The sequence below is a fragment of the Cavia porcellus genome, unplaced genomic scaffold (assembly GCF_034190915.1).
Source record: "Cavia porcellus strain 051 isolate PalLab524CR breed Dunkin Hartley unplaced genomic scaffold, mCavPor4.1 scaffold_2, whole genome shotgun sequence".
Classification (NCBI taxonomy): Eukaryota; Metazoa; Chordata; class Mammalia; order Rodentia; family Caviidae; genus Cavia; species Cavia porcellus.
The window spans coordinates 77,110,834-77,124,416 of record NW_026947485.1 but is presented as its reverse complement, the minus strand read 5'-3'; the positions used below and the strand labels follow the sequence as shown (position 1 = coordinate 77,124,416).

The following is a 13,583-nucleotide window of genomic DNA, read 5'->3' as shown; positions in this document are numbered from 1 at the left end:
CTGGTGTGTCTGTGCAGCATGTTGCAGGCCAGCCTCAAGCCAGTTTCCATGACTGGGACTTCCTGTCCCAGAAGCTAATGATGTAATTTACGGGGTGTCAGCACTGTGGTCTGTCCTCCATGCCTCCCACGTCCACCTCTTCAGGTTCTCTTCCAAGCCCAGCCCCCTGACTTTGGGTGTGGGACTCCCAGGTTGGGGGGCCAGGCGCCCTTTGTGGCCAGGGTGGAGCTGGAAGAGCCTCCCTCAGCTTGCTTGCCTTGCTCAGCCTGCACCTCCACAGAGGGTTCAGCCACTGCCCTCTTGTCTCCAGTGCTGCAGCAGAGTTGGTGTTTCCTATCTCTGCCTGCACTCACGTTCAGTTACTTGTACTAAAGGCAGCCGCTCCTGCCTCGACTGTAAAACAAGAAAAGATAGGGGCTGAGGATTTCGCTCAGCGGCATAAGCACCTGCCTTGCAAGCAGGCAGTTGGGAGTTCGCTCCCTGGTACCGATAAAAACGAAAAAGACAAAAAAAAAAAGAAAAACAAGAAAAGATAGCATGGTGTCACATCGCAGGGGAGCATGGTCCTTGCTTTCTCAGAAGCTGATGTGATGGGCATCTCTCAAAGAAAGGAGACGGCCAAGCCATCTCTGGGTGTGAGCTGCTCAGCTCCAAGGCAGGCAACATGGCTTGCCCTTCTCCCCTGTGTTGGTGAAATCTTTTCTGTCTCCTGGCAGGTGAGCATTGTTTTGCTAGAAACCAATTAGCTGCTAAAAGTAAATGTGCTTCTCTTTAAATTTATCCTTTTCATGAAATGACTTTAACATTGGCCTCAGCTTTTCTGAGCACAACGCTGATACAGGTGGGATTGGAGACCTTGAGCAGCCCCCCACTCATCTCTGCCAGCCACCCTAGACAGGGCCCTGACAGCCCACCCAGATGACCTGGTTCCTGCCTTGGCCCAACAGCACCTGGCGGAGTCCAGATCCCTGTCCGCCTGGTGGCTGCATTGCACAGAACGCGTTATTTGTGGGGTTGATGTTCCAAGTGGCAAGGGCATCAGCTGACGTTCATTACCATAAGCTGTCTCAGCTGCTTGGAGTCCCCTGCTCTGTCCAGGGCACAGGAAATGGGGGGCACCTCTGGGTGCCTGAGAGTGAATGTGTGGGACCTGGGTACAGAAAGGGGCACTGGAAGGAGCCACCAAGTTTGATCTGGGCTCCTGTGGGGGCATGCAGGGTCCTTGGAGGTCTGCAGCTGGGGCTGGAGGGGGCTCCTTGTGCCCCAGAGGGGGCTGAAAGGGAGGCCGCATCTGACAGGACTGGTGTACGGGAGAAATCAGCTGCCTGCCAGGTAGCTGTGGGCCTTGTTCACATCTTCCCTCAGTCTCTCTGCAACCTTCCAAAAGAAGTCACCTCCAAGGTTACTGTGCCTCTCAGGGACCCTTCTCCCTGTCCCTCTGCTCAAGCCACTTAAAGCTACCAGAAAGCAGGCCAGGCCCCTTTAAACCTTGTCTAGTGCTAGGGAAAAAAATGTGCATGACCCCAGTGTGTTGTCTAACACTGCAAAGGGCTTGTTTTCCCAAAAAGAAAATTTAATTTAACCCGAGTATACACTGTCACACTGTAAACACAGGGGCACCAGAAGGGCGGCTCACTGAATTGGATGCCCTCACAAAGAGCAGCTTTTAGAAAAAGCCAAAAATGGCTGGAATCTTTCCTGATAGCACTTCAGCAGGTGTTGGTCCAGATGTGTCTGTTTCTTCAGAGGGAGTTCCTGAGGCCCCATCTCAAGTTCAGGCTCTGGGTGTGCCCTTCCCATCTCCTCTGCTCTCAGGGCCCTTCTCCTCCCACAAGGTTGCTGGCCCTGGCCACACAGGTGGCCCCTAACGTCATGGAGGTCCCTGAAGGGAGGACAGGAGCCCTCCCCCATTGGAGGGTGAGGGCCGCTATTGCAGCTAACCTTGTCTTTCTCTGCCCATTTTCTCCAAAGGATGGCATGAACTGGGTCTGCAGAAACGTCAGTGCAAAAAAGAAATAAAATCAGACACACAGAGACACAGGAGCTGCGGGAGCCGAATTCAGTGCTGGAAACACTGATTTGCTGCTTTCTGACCAAATGTTTTTCCATCTGTGTGTGGCAGCAGCTGTTTGAAGAGAGCAACCCAGGTCCAAAAGAGTCCCCAGTCCAGCAGTAGGTCTAGCTGACTGCTGAAGTCCAGCATCACTTTTCAAATAAAAGAATTACATTATTTCCTCTGCGTAATTGAAATAGTATTAAATGTCTCAGAGCACACGGTTAAAAAATGAGATCCTTTAAGTGAGCAAGAGTGCACTGCAGTTTAGACAATTCCAGTGGGCTTTCTCCTTGAAACCAAAAAAAAAGAGCTGTGAAGGCCAAGGCCCTGAGTCTCCTGAGCCACCCCGTAGCTCCCTCACTCCATGGTCCACAACACAGACAGGTTTGCGGTGCTGCTGGTGATCTTCCCCCGTCACCCAAGCTCTGGCTCAGTCTGTGGCAGAGGGAAGGAAGGGGACAGCAGATGATTCAACCATCTTGTGCCTGAAGGAGACCCTGTAACCGACTGGTCACTGCAGAAATGCTCCCCACCCGCCAAGCAGGTTCTTGGGACTTTGACTGTAATGACACCAGGAATGTAAGGAGAGGAGGGAGGTTTAATTTCGGAAAAATTACAAAGTCCTTAAAAAGCCGTCACATGGAGGGCTTAGGCTAGTGTAAACAGGCTTTCTCCAGCTCAGTGGAGCAGGGAGCAGCGCTCTGAGATTAGCTGGCTTCTCCCAGCCACAGTCCTATGGAAGGGATTTCCAAAGCTCAAAGAATTCTGTGTCTAAATGATCACAATAGACCACTGCTATCAGATTTTAAAAATAAATGCAGCTTTACCATGAGCTGGCTCCACTGAGATAGGCCAGGCAGATCGATCTTAAGATCAGTTTTTACAGTGCTGGCAAGGAGGAGGTATGGGAAGCTGCCACCCGCCAGCCAAGAGGCTTTGCTGCCTGCCTGGAAGAGTGGGGATGATTGCAGGTGGAGTCCAGGGAAGCAGCTCCCCCACCTGCTGGTCCCCCTGCCTCTCCAGCAGGATGTGTCCCATTGATTGGAGAGAAATGGCAGAGCTGTTCCCCTGAACTTCCAGAAATCCCTGGTGTCAGCCATGGGAAAGCAGGCCAGCTCCTGAATTAAGCTCTGTTTGGGGCTAGAGCACAGGGTTTGCAGAGAATGAATGAGAGACTGTCTGGAGCCTGGTGGTCCCGGGAGGCCAGCTGCCTCCTCACCCAGGAGTAGGCTCTTGTGAACCTACTGAGGCATGGGTGGGACAGAAGGGGCATCCTCAGGACCCCGTTTTCTGAGGAGTCTGAGGAAAGGAAGGGCCTGGCCAGTTTCAAAGGCAGTTTGGGATGAAAGCCATGAACAGAGCTGACCAGGAAAAGCCTTGGGGTGCTCTGGACAGGCCTATAAGGGCTGGTAAAACAAAGGTGAGATTTTTCCACCACTGGACTCCTGGGCCCCCAAGCTCTTGTCCAGCTGTTGGCAAAACAACTGTGAGGAATCCAAAGCACTCTTCTACCACCCAGCCTGCAAACAGGCTTCGGCCCTTGAAAACTGTTTTCTTTCCACATAGTGTCCCAGGTATTTTATCTGAAGGGCAGAACCCCTGCTTTGAGGTCTGTAGTTTTGGAGCACTGCAGTCAGGGCACAGTGACTTTGCAGTGGACAGGCTGTAAAATATTTTTAGTCTCTCAACACCAGCTTTTCGAACTGCTCTAAATTGCTCTCCACAGGCTCCAGCCAGAGGCAGGAGCTGCTTGCCCTGCTCTGATCACAGCCTCTGGAAATGCTCACTTTTGCTTTTCAGCCAGAGACACAGTGCCACTGTGTACGTCACATGTTCCCTGTGAGCCCTGCTGAACCCTCCAGGGGTTGGGGGTAGATGAGAGGGGCCTGGAAAAGGCAGAGCGGAAGGGCTCTCATTCACCACAAGAAATGCTGTAAAGTCTCGGTCCTGCCTAGGCCACCACACCCTCCACGCCCTGACTAGGATACAACCTGAAAGCACACCCTCAGAGCCCTCTACTGGGTGTGCTGGGGGTGGGGTACAGGCTACAGACAGCTATGGGAAAAGGTTGGCCCTCCTCCCCACCCACTGCTTTGGGCTGCTTTGGGCTGGCTTCCCTGTGCCTCTGCAGCACACCCTTTCCCCTTACTCTCCGTTGGTTACTATGGAAACGAAGGTGTGCATGTGGGCTGTGCCTGGGAACATGTCAGCACACAGCTGATTCTGCCAGAGGTTAGCACAGTGCTAGCGGTAGAGTCGTCCGCAGCCCCGGGAGCTGTGGACAGCACCGAGCCTTACCCGTCCTCCCTCCTTGGGCTTCATTTCCTGCTGTCCTGTTTTTTCACAAACGTTTTTATTCCCTTCTAGACCAAAGCGGTAACTATTTTTATGCCATTCTGTGCCCCACCCTCCCTAGTGGCCGCTCCTGATCCAGCATGGCCCAGAGGGTGATACCACGTCCCCCTCACCAGGACTGTCCCTGAGTCCCCATCACAATGGGCTTTGATTTCTCTCTCCTTCCCTTCCTTTTATTTTTAGCTCTGTGCTCTGTGTGGTTTCAGGGTTCAGTCTGATCCAGCGAGAGGTTCTTTTTTTATAGTCCCCTTTGAAACTGATAATCAAAGAAGGCACGTGGTGTTTGGTCATGCGAAAAGCTCAGCATATAATTTAGGCGTCTGTCAAGAGTGTGACAAATAAAGTGTAGCTGGGACCAAGGCCTCCTGGATGCGCTCTGGTCTTTGCAGAACCTCAGGGGCGCAGGGAGCCCCTCATCTCCACTCACTGGGTGGTGTGGGTGCTGACACCACTAGCAGCAGCCTGGCCACCAGCCTTCCTCAGGCTCCTCCACTTGTGTGGCTTCACAGCTGAGGAGACGGGCGTTTGCCTCAGTGAACCAAGCCCTAATGGCAAATGGAGCTAGAAGCCTGGCTCAGCGGCCACCTCTGGAGCACAAAAACTGAATGGGCTGGACACAGTGGCGCACACCTGCAATCCCAGCACTCTGGAGGCTGAGGCAGGAGGATCACTGCTGAGTTACACAGTGAGCCTGAACTAACAGTGAGCCTTGTCTCAAAAACAAAAACCAGTAAAGAGGGCGGGGGATGGAGCTCCATAGCAGAACATACTTCGGTTCCCACAAAACCCAAAACACCATGCTGTGAACGGCCCGCCTCCCCAGCTTCAGCCCTCAGTCCCGTCCCATACTGGTTAGCACTGTCCCATAGGCCACTCATCCCAGCTGTTGGATGTTGTCTGTCCCACTATAGGAGCACAGCCTTAGATTTTATGGCACCCTTTGTACAATGTCAGCCTCGAAAAACCAAGAAAGGAGACACACACACACACACACACTGGGAAAGTGGGGCTGGCAGGAGGCTCACTGCTCCGCAGTCCTGGCCCTGGGCCTTCCTGTGAGGGAGCTCCCTGGAATCTGGTGACAGGACTAGGGTTTCGGGGCCAAAGACCGAGACCACCCCTCTAGCAGCTTCCAGAGGCCACTGCCCCACTGGCCCAGAGGGCCCTGCGCTTAACAGACAGGCTGTTGACAGGAGTGGGGCACCAGAGACAGGAGAGAGGGCCTGAGGGTCCCTGGAACATCATGGGACATTCAGTTCCACTCCAGTTTCAGGTAAACAATGAAGATGTGTTTCTAAAAAGTGAATAGTGTGGGGCAAGGGATTTAGCTCAGCGGCACAAGCGCCTTGCCTGGCAAGTGCAAAGTCTTGAGTTCAATTTCTGGTGCCCCCCCAAAAGTGAATAATGTTTAATTTTTAAATTCCCCTGGGGGCTGGGGATTTAGCTCAGCGGCATAAGCACCTGCCTTGCAAGTATGTGGCACTGAGTTCGATCCCCGGTACTGATAAAAAAAAAAAAATTAAATTCCCCTTGAAATATTTGTGGCATCATTTTTATTTATTTATTTTGGCTTTTTTGGAACCCTAATTCAGGCTGGCCTTGGACTCCGACTCACAGTGTAGCACAGGATGGTCTGGAACTGAAGGCAGACCGCCTCAGTCTCCCGAGTGCTGAGAGTATAGGTGAATGCCACCACGTCCAGCTGTGACATCATTTCAATACTCAGGAAAATTCATTGCTACTCTGAAATTCAAGTTTAACTGGCCATCCTGGTTTTTGTTTTTGTTTCAGTGAATCTCACAGCCCTACCCAGGACTCAATAAGGGGACAACGCCGTTCAGTTAAAACATTTATTCTCTGGAGCCAGAGAGACCCAGATTCAACCCTGCCTCATCCCACCCATAGGTCCGCTCTGTGACTGCAGGCAAAGTGCTGTCCTCCAGTCCTGAGCATGCTGTGCCTCCTCATCTACGAAACGGGCAGAAGAGGCAGGAGAAAGAAATAATGTAAATTAAATGCCAGGACTCAGGGCAATGCCTAAGCCACAGTAGAACACACTGCCCCGTAGTTTCTTTATCTGTAATAATCATCTTGTTGTCCAGAGGATTAGAGAAGATTGTGTGTGTACAGTGTAGAAATCACCCGGTAGCCGGCATGGTAACTAGCAGGAATTCCTAAACCCAGGGTCCGCCTCCAACCCTTCCTCTGTGGTTCTGTGACTTTCAAAGCAACAAACAAGGGGCAAGCTAGTCCCCACCTGCTGGCAGCCCTGGTTGGGGGGGGGGTGTCCAGGCCCCTGCAGCCGTGATCCTAGGGAGTGGAGCAGGTTCCAGTGGAGACTCCTGGTTGGCTCCAGGCAGAAACACAGCATAGAGCTCAGTAGGCTGCATGTTAGGGACCCTGCCCCCCACCCCAACTGCAATCTGTTCTGTAATTTCCCTTTCCAGCACTGCAGAACACAGTGCTGCAGCCACCAGGAGCAGACAGGAACAGAAAGCATGCTGCAGCCGTGCAGCAGGTCTCGTGCAGGGACATGGGACTTGGAACTTGGACAGCCAGCAGCCAACCCCAGTGGTATCAGTTCAGGAAGAACTGTGCAGTGCCCACTCATGCCAGGAACTTTGCACTTATTATCTTACTGAGGCCTTGCAAAGACATTAGTAACCGTCAATGTTGCCAGCCACAATCAGAGACCAGGGAAAATGTCACAGAGTGTGAATCCCTCAGCCAGGATCACCTAGGAAATAGAGGTAGAATTCAAATCCGTGTCTGTTGGCTGGGTCCAAGATACCGTCTTTCTTTTACTTCTTCTAAGGCTCTGCTCTCAAAAAATGGAAGGAATTCTGCACAGAAAGACAGGGAGAGTTTCTTAGCATGCACAGGGATGACGCATGGACAAAGTGCCTTTGCTAAAGAAATGAAGTATTAATGAAGGAGCCGGCCAAGGCAGGATGGAGGTGCTTGCAGGGGTACCTGAGGCCCAAGGAGAAGGCGCAGTGCAAACCGCTATCCCTTTAGCAACAGCTGAGCAGATTCCTGTGCCTACTGGACAGTTACTATCCCCTGCTCCCAGACTGCTCCCAGATAGGACACCGAGACTTGCAGAGTTTGAGGCACTTTACGGGAAGTCCACAGCTAGGGAGTGGTTTCACTGGGGTCCTTTTGGCTCCCTGCTCTAAGTCCTTTTTCTCCAGGACAAAGTCCTGACCAATGAGAAGTTCTGCAGGATCATCGGGAGAGTGGGCTCCAGACACAGGTGAGCAACTGACTCTTCACCGCCTGCCCTGCCAGGGCCCATGGGACCCTTCTGCTGCTGCTTTAGCACCCCCTTCCCTGAAATGAAGGGAGTCACTTGCGTTGGGCACAAACCACACTGGCAGCGGCCCAACTGGGTCTACGGCACTTCCCTGCAGCCAGTCCCCAGCCACATGCATACCTACTCTTGGGGGCTGGAGCTCAGCAGCCTCCTGTCTGGCCTCCTCTGCTGCAGGAGGTCAGGGTGAAGCATTTCGGACTGGCACACCCCCAGCCCCTCTGAGCTGTCTAAGGTGCATGGTATGCCTGCTGTGGGGCTTCTGAATATGAGTGGAGTTTTCCCTGAGCTTCCAGATGACAGGGCCAGTTGTCCTGCTTGGACACCACAGATGGCCCCTGGAAAGACATGACTCAGAAGCTTTGGTTTGTTGGCAACATTATCCCAGGACTAGGGGACCCAGCCCAGCACAGGTCTCCTCTTTGTGTTACCCTGCTCCTATGCTGGGTAGAGAAGCAAAATTCAGCCTAGGTTCACCTTGACTCACTCCACTGGAGATTTTTTTCTTTTTTCTTTTCTTTTCTTTTGGTGCTGGTACACTTGGCGCTTGTGCCACTGGACTAAATCTCACGGGGGAGAGGCAGCAGAGTGGCACAGGGAGGATGCTGGTGCAGCCCCCACCCCTATCCAGGAATGGGCCCTGCACCCTGCCTGCCCGTTGCACTGACTTGATCCCATGGGCCCCGAAGAACAGGAAGCAGCAGCACCACAGGCATTATCCAGACCCATGGGTGGTGCAGATGATGCTCCCATCACCCCCATCCCATCCGCAGCTGCTGCCAGCCCCTGTGCCAGGACAGCTGTGGACCTGAGGCCAGGCTGCTGTGAGCCCCAGACACCCTCCCAGCACACCCACCCCCCAACCATGCCCACAGCCTTCATTTGACCCATTTTGGAGGCAGAAGTCCGGGTGTTTCAGAGAGAGGGCCACACCATTTCCCCAGGTGGTGCTTTTGATTTCCTCTGAAGCCTCTTGATTGGAGACACACAATGGCATCTTGCTGCTGCTCCAGCTTTTTCAGCATCCCTGGCTCTGTGCCGCCTTCCTGAGCCGAGCTGGGGTTTTCTGCTGACTTGCAGGGAAGGAGAAGGCCTGGCCCTGGCTTCCAGAGGGTGGGTGTTCCTGTGCCCCCACCTCTTTGTTCCTGCTCACAGGGACTCCTCTCTCCTCCCCTTGACCACTCCTTGGTGGAGCCCTCATGCTAAAAGGCAGCTCCTGGGCTCAGAGCCCTTCAGAACCTTTGCTGCTAGAGCATGCTCAAGCCAATTGGCCTGGCGTTCAAGGCCCTCTGATCTAACCTTAACCTAGTTTTTTTCAACGTTAAGGATTGGATCTTTGCACATCCCTAGCCTTATCCCTTACTTATTTTTAATTTTGAGACAAAATTGTACCAAGTCACTAGGTTGACCTAGGGCTGGAAATTGGGACCCTTTTGCCTCAGCCTCCCAGACTGTGGTGGGAGTGCAGGCATATACTGCATCCTAGAATCAACCTGTGCTGACTCTGTCCCCTCACTGTCTCCCTGGCCTTGTCACCAACTGCTGTGTTCCCACTCCTTCCAGCCACACTCACTCCTGAGTTTCCTGAAATGAGTCCTCTGCTGAGGCAACATTTTTGTTCCAAATGTCTCCAGATCTTGCCCCATGACGTTCTTGAGGTTTCTGGTGAATGTTACCTTCCCCAACTGTCTCCTTCTAGAAAGTTTCTTCTCCTTTGTGGCACTCACAGCCAACTCTCCAGCTCACACTTGCCGAGCATCTTCTGCTCCTTCCTCACCCATGAAGGAAATTGAGCTCTGCAGTGGCAAAGTCTGTCCTGTTCAGTGCCACTGTTTTCATACTGGAGCAAGGCTGTGTACCAGAAGCTCCCAGTGAGTTCTGTAGGAATGAATGAATGAAACACTGTGCTAGATTTTTATTTTATATTTTATTTTATTTTGTCTTTTTGAGACAGGGTCTCACAGTGCAGTTCAGAACTCGCTTTCTAACCCAGGCTGGCCTCGAACTTGCAGCGATCTTCCTGCTTCAGCTTCCAAGTGCTGGGATCACAAGTGTGCATGACCACACCTGGCTGTGTTAGACTTTATTTATTTAGTTAGTTAGTTTGGGTACCAGGGATCGAACTCACAACCTCGCACTTGTCAGGCTGGTGCTTGTGCTGCTGAGCTATATCCCCAGTTCCCTATGCTAGAGTTTAAAAAATCAAAAATACTTCATAATTTGTGTTCTCCAGGGATTTGCAGCTTAGGGCCTCGCTGAAATGGAAGCTGTGGGGCTTGGAGTGTAAACCACCAGCGTTACACACCAGGAAGGCAGCAGGTGAGGCGTTCATACAGCTGGCCTCAGGAGCTGGAACCTGCTCTGGCTTCTGGGGCCTAAGTGCTGGCTGTAGCAGGTCAAGCGGTCGTCTCTCTGCTCCTTCGTTGCGTCTGGAGAGCAGTGGAGGCTGTGCAGAGGAAGGAGGCTTTGCAGCCACACAGAAGCAGTAAGTCCAGAGCCCTGGGGTGTGGGACTCCTCAGCTGCTGGAGGACTCACTCGCAGAGTTTGGTGTGGCTGGTGAGTTCCGGTTAGGCCCTGAGGTACCTTCTGCTTCTGTGCCCTTCTGTTTTATCAGGCAGCAGGCGCACACGGATGGTAGCTGGTAACAACATCCAGTTCCCAGTCAGGCAGCCAGTACACCCACAAGTGAAATGACTGCCATGTTTTTCCAGGTTGACCAGAAGTCTGCATAATCCTTCCACTCAGTTCTCAGAGTCTACTTCTAGCTTGCAATGTTGAGATATTTTCGATGTTACCGCTAATGTCCCCTTCATATGAGCTGCATATGGTGCCCCTAACACACCTCCACACCTTCATCTGCAATTTACATTGATGAAAAATAACCTATGGGGGGCTGGGGATTTAGCTCAGTGGCATAAGCGCCTGCCTTGAAAGCAGGCAGTCGTGAGTTCGATCCCTGGTACCGATAAAAACGAAAAAGAAAAAACAAAAAAACAAAAAACCAACCTATGGCCCAGAGCAAGCAGGAAGACCCAATTACTAGAGATCTAGTGCAAACAAAAGCCATAAATACCCCAGTTTCCAGCAGTTGGGAGAAAACCACATAGCAATAAGAGAAAACTGGTCTCCTGTGGAGGACGCACTCAAAAGTCTCCAGCTCAGAACTCAGGGTTCCGTGGAAGTCCATCACAGGTCCAGGAATTATTAAGGGCAGGAAAGCAGGTGTGCAATTTCCCCATAGCATGGAGAACATGGCAGGGATCTGAGCTCCGGCCACCACATCTTTCTTTTTTTCTTTTTTTTATTATTATTATTATTTTTTTTTTTGTCTTTTTCCTTTTTATCGGTACCAGGGATCGAACTCACGACTGCCTGCTTGCAAGGCAGGCACTTATGCCGCTGAGCTAAATCCCCAGCCCCCTTTTTTTCTTTTATTCTTGTTTGTTTGATTGGTCATTTGGTTGTCAGACAGGATCACGCTGCCCTTGAACTCACAGTGACTCTCGCCTCAGCCTCCTGAATGCTGAGACTACGATGTGCGCCACCACACCTGCCTCCAGATTTCTACTTGTTCTTAGAAAGGACTTCCGATGTGGAAGGGAGTCTTGGAATTGTAAACTGACTGTCACTGGTCTAGGTCCCGACATGGAGAGGAGGAAGGTTGAAGGCAGAATGCTAGGGAAAAAAGGACAGGGAGGGAAACAGTGATGTTCTTGAGGGAATGCCTGCCTCCCTTTTCTACGACTCTTGCCCCACGGCTCTGCCCGCTACCGCAGCTAGCGCAGAAGGCTCTAGAATCTTGCCCCTGAAGGATTTAAGCCTCAGACCCCTGGCCCAGCATCTCTGTACAGGGTGGCAGGGGCCCAGGACACTCAGTCCAGAAGCAGGTCCAGGGCCCAGGTCTAGCGACCACTGCTTCCAAAGTGCTTTCAAGGAAGACAGCTCCAAAACTACACACGGGATACTCACACCCTAAATGGTCCGGACGTCCAGGAGTCATGGCCCCCTCCCCCAGGCTCCCTTAAGATCACCCCCACTTCATCCTCTCGCAGAAGCCCCGGGGTCCGGATCTCTCCTTTCCCCTCTTCCCCCAGCGAGAACACCAGGTACAAAGCGGGGGTGGGGCTGGGCTGGGCCCCGTGCCCCGCTCTGCTCCGGAAGAAGGTGGCGGTATCCGAGGTGGGGAGTGACGACAATACAGGTCTGACCGGGTGGCTGCGGAGAGCCCCGCAGGAAGGCCAGCAGGCGGGCCAGGCCCGCAAGAGAGGCCGCGGAGCCGCGCGGCGCTCCGCCCCGGGGCGCCCTTTTCCTCGGAGCCGCGGGGTCCAGCTCTGTCCCCGCCCCGCCCTCTTCCCTCCCCGGTGGCGCGGGGGCGTTTCCGGCCCCACCCCCGCTCGCAGCTGTTTCGCAGCTGCAGCAGGCCGCCCGGGACAGCTGGGAGCGGCCGCGACATGAAAGGCCGGCCTGGCCTCCTCCTGCTCCGCACATCTGGGCCTCCGGAGCCGCCGCCCGGCCCGCGGAGTGGGGAGACACGGTGGGCACCTGGCCCTACTCGGAAAGGACAGGCCCGTGGCCTCTGGGGACATTCTGATGGGGGTTGGCTGTGGGGGTGGGGGCGAGCCTTCTAAGCCATCAGTGTCCTGGGGCAGCTCCAGCTCTTTTTGGGCCCCCTTTGCCCCTGACTCTTTGGGGAGGTGGTGAGACAGCTGCTTCAACAAAGCCGGGGACAGCTGGATGGGGTTAGCATCTCCTTGCTTCCCTGGCTGCGCCAGCCGGTAGTGTCCCTACAGCTGCGTGCTGTGTCACTGTGAGGGTGGCTTTAGGGTTGCGTGGTGGTGGGACTTGAGCCCCTCTTACCATGTTCCCTCCTCTGTGGCTGAATGTGGTGGATGTGGCTGAAAAGCGGCACTGCCCATCAGCCAAAGGGAAACTAGGCCAAGTGGGTAAGAGCTTGGGCAGCTTCCTGCCTTGGCTCCAGCTCTTGGCATGGTTAATGTGCCAGGGCTCATGACAAACTGGAGGACAGTGAGACAGACAGCAGATGTGCGCGAAGCTCATTCTGTCCACCAGCACCTGCACCCTCCCATTTCAGGCTGCAGGGCCACCTTGCTCAGCCACCACCACCAGCCCCTCCTTTTCCCCACACAGGTGCAAGGTGAGGGACAGTGAGGCAGCTATCTCCCTCCTGCTCCTGGCTGCGCTGCCTGCCTGACTGGGGAGGGGGCCCCATGAAGCACAGGTCTGCCCTGCCCAGAACCCCATTCTGCAGGACAGATGGATGTGGCATCAGGAGGCTCTGTGTCTCCTGTGCCCTGGGCTGGTGCAAAGCCTGATCACCTGCCTGCCCCTTTATTTTCTTAGGGCTGGCCAGGACCACTGACCCATAGACAACTGCCAGGGACTCTAACCAGTCCCCCCAGACAAGGAGGAAAGAGGTGCCCACAAAGGCTGTGCCTTCTATTAAGGGAGGATCACATGGGCTCACCTGACAAGATTTACACAAAACATCAGGGCTTTTGGAACATCTGGTAGCCAAGGTAGGGGGACTGTAAATTGAGTCTTGTTTGAATAACAGCAAAATTAAAAAGGAGTGGTGGGAGGATTTAGCTCAGTGGTACAGCACCTGCCTGGTAAGCAGAGGTCCTGAGTGTGACTCCTAGTGCCCTGCCTCACAAAGAAGTGGGGGACAGGGATGCAGCTCAGTGGGGCAGGTCCTGCCTGGGTTCAATCCTAACTGCTGTCAAAAACAGAAAAATCCCCAAAGCTAGGGATGGTGGCTTTTGAAAGCCCAGCATTCAAAAGGCTGAGGCAGGAAGATTCTTGGGAGTGAGACCAGCACAAAGTGAACTCACGGCCAT

The 13,583-nt window shown here is 53.5% G+C and overlaps 2 protein-coding genes across 3 annotated transcripts in view; one reads left to right on the top strand and one right to left on the bottom strand.

Annotated features, from left to right (window-relative positions):
- Positions 1 to 2,244, top strand: part of Arl3 (ADP ribosylation factor like GTPase 3) — a 34,571-nt gene extending 32,327 nt beyond the window's left edge. For both annotated transcript variants that reach the window (XM_063244624.1, XM_063244623.1), the window contains one exon: positions 1,972 to 2,244. In XM_063244624.1, the coding sequence (XP_063100694.1) occupies positions 1,972 to 2,019 (48 nt within the window). In that variant the 3' untranslated portion in view covers positions 2,020 to 2,244. The remainder of the gene's footprint in view (positions 1 to 1,971) is intronic.
- Positions 2,245 to 6,247: 4,003 nt separating this feature from the next.
- On the bottom strand, positions 6,248 to 13,583 carry LOC111758393 (uncharacterized). The gene is made up of 3 exons (XM_063236019.1): positions 13,578 to 13,583; positions 11,695 to 12,509; positions 6,248 to 11,400 (listed from the first exon to the last, which is right to left on the bottom strand). The coding sequence occupies exons 1-3, from the start codon at positions 13,581 to 13,583 to the stop codon at positions 11,217 to 11,219; spliced, it is 1,005 nt and encodes a 334-aa protein (XP_063092089.1). The 3' UTR covers positions 6,248 to 11,216.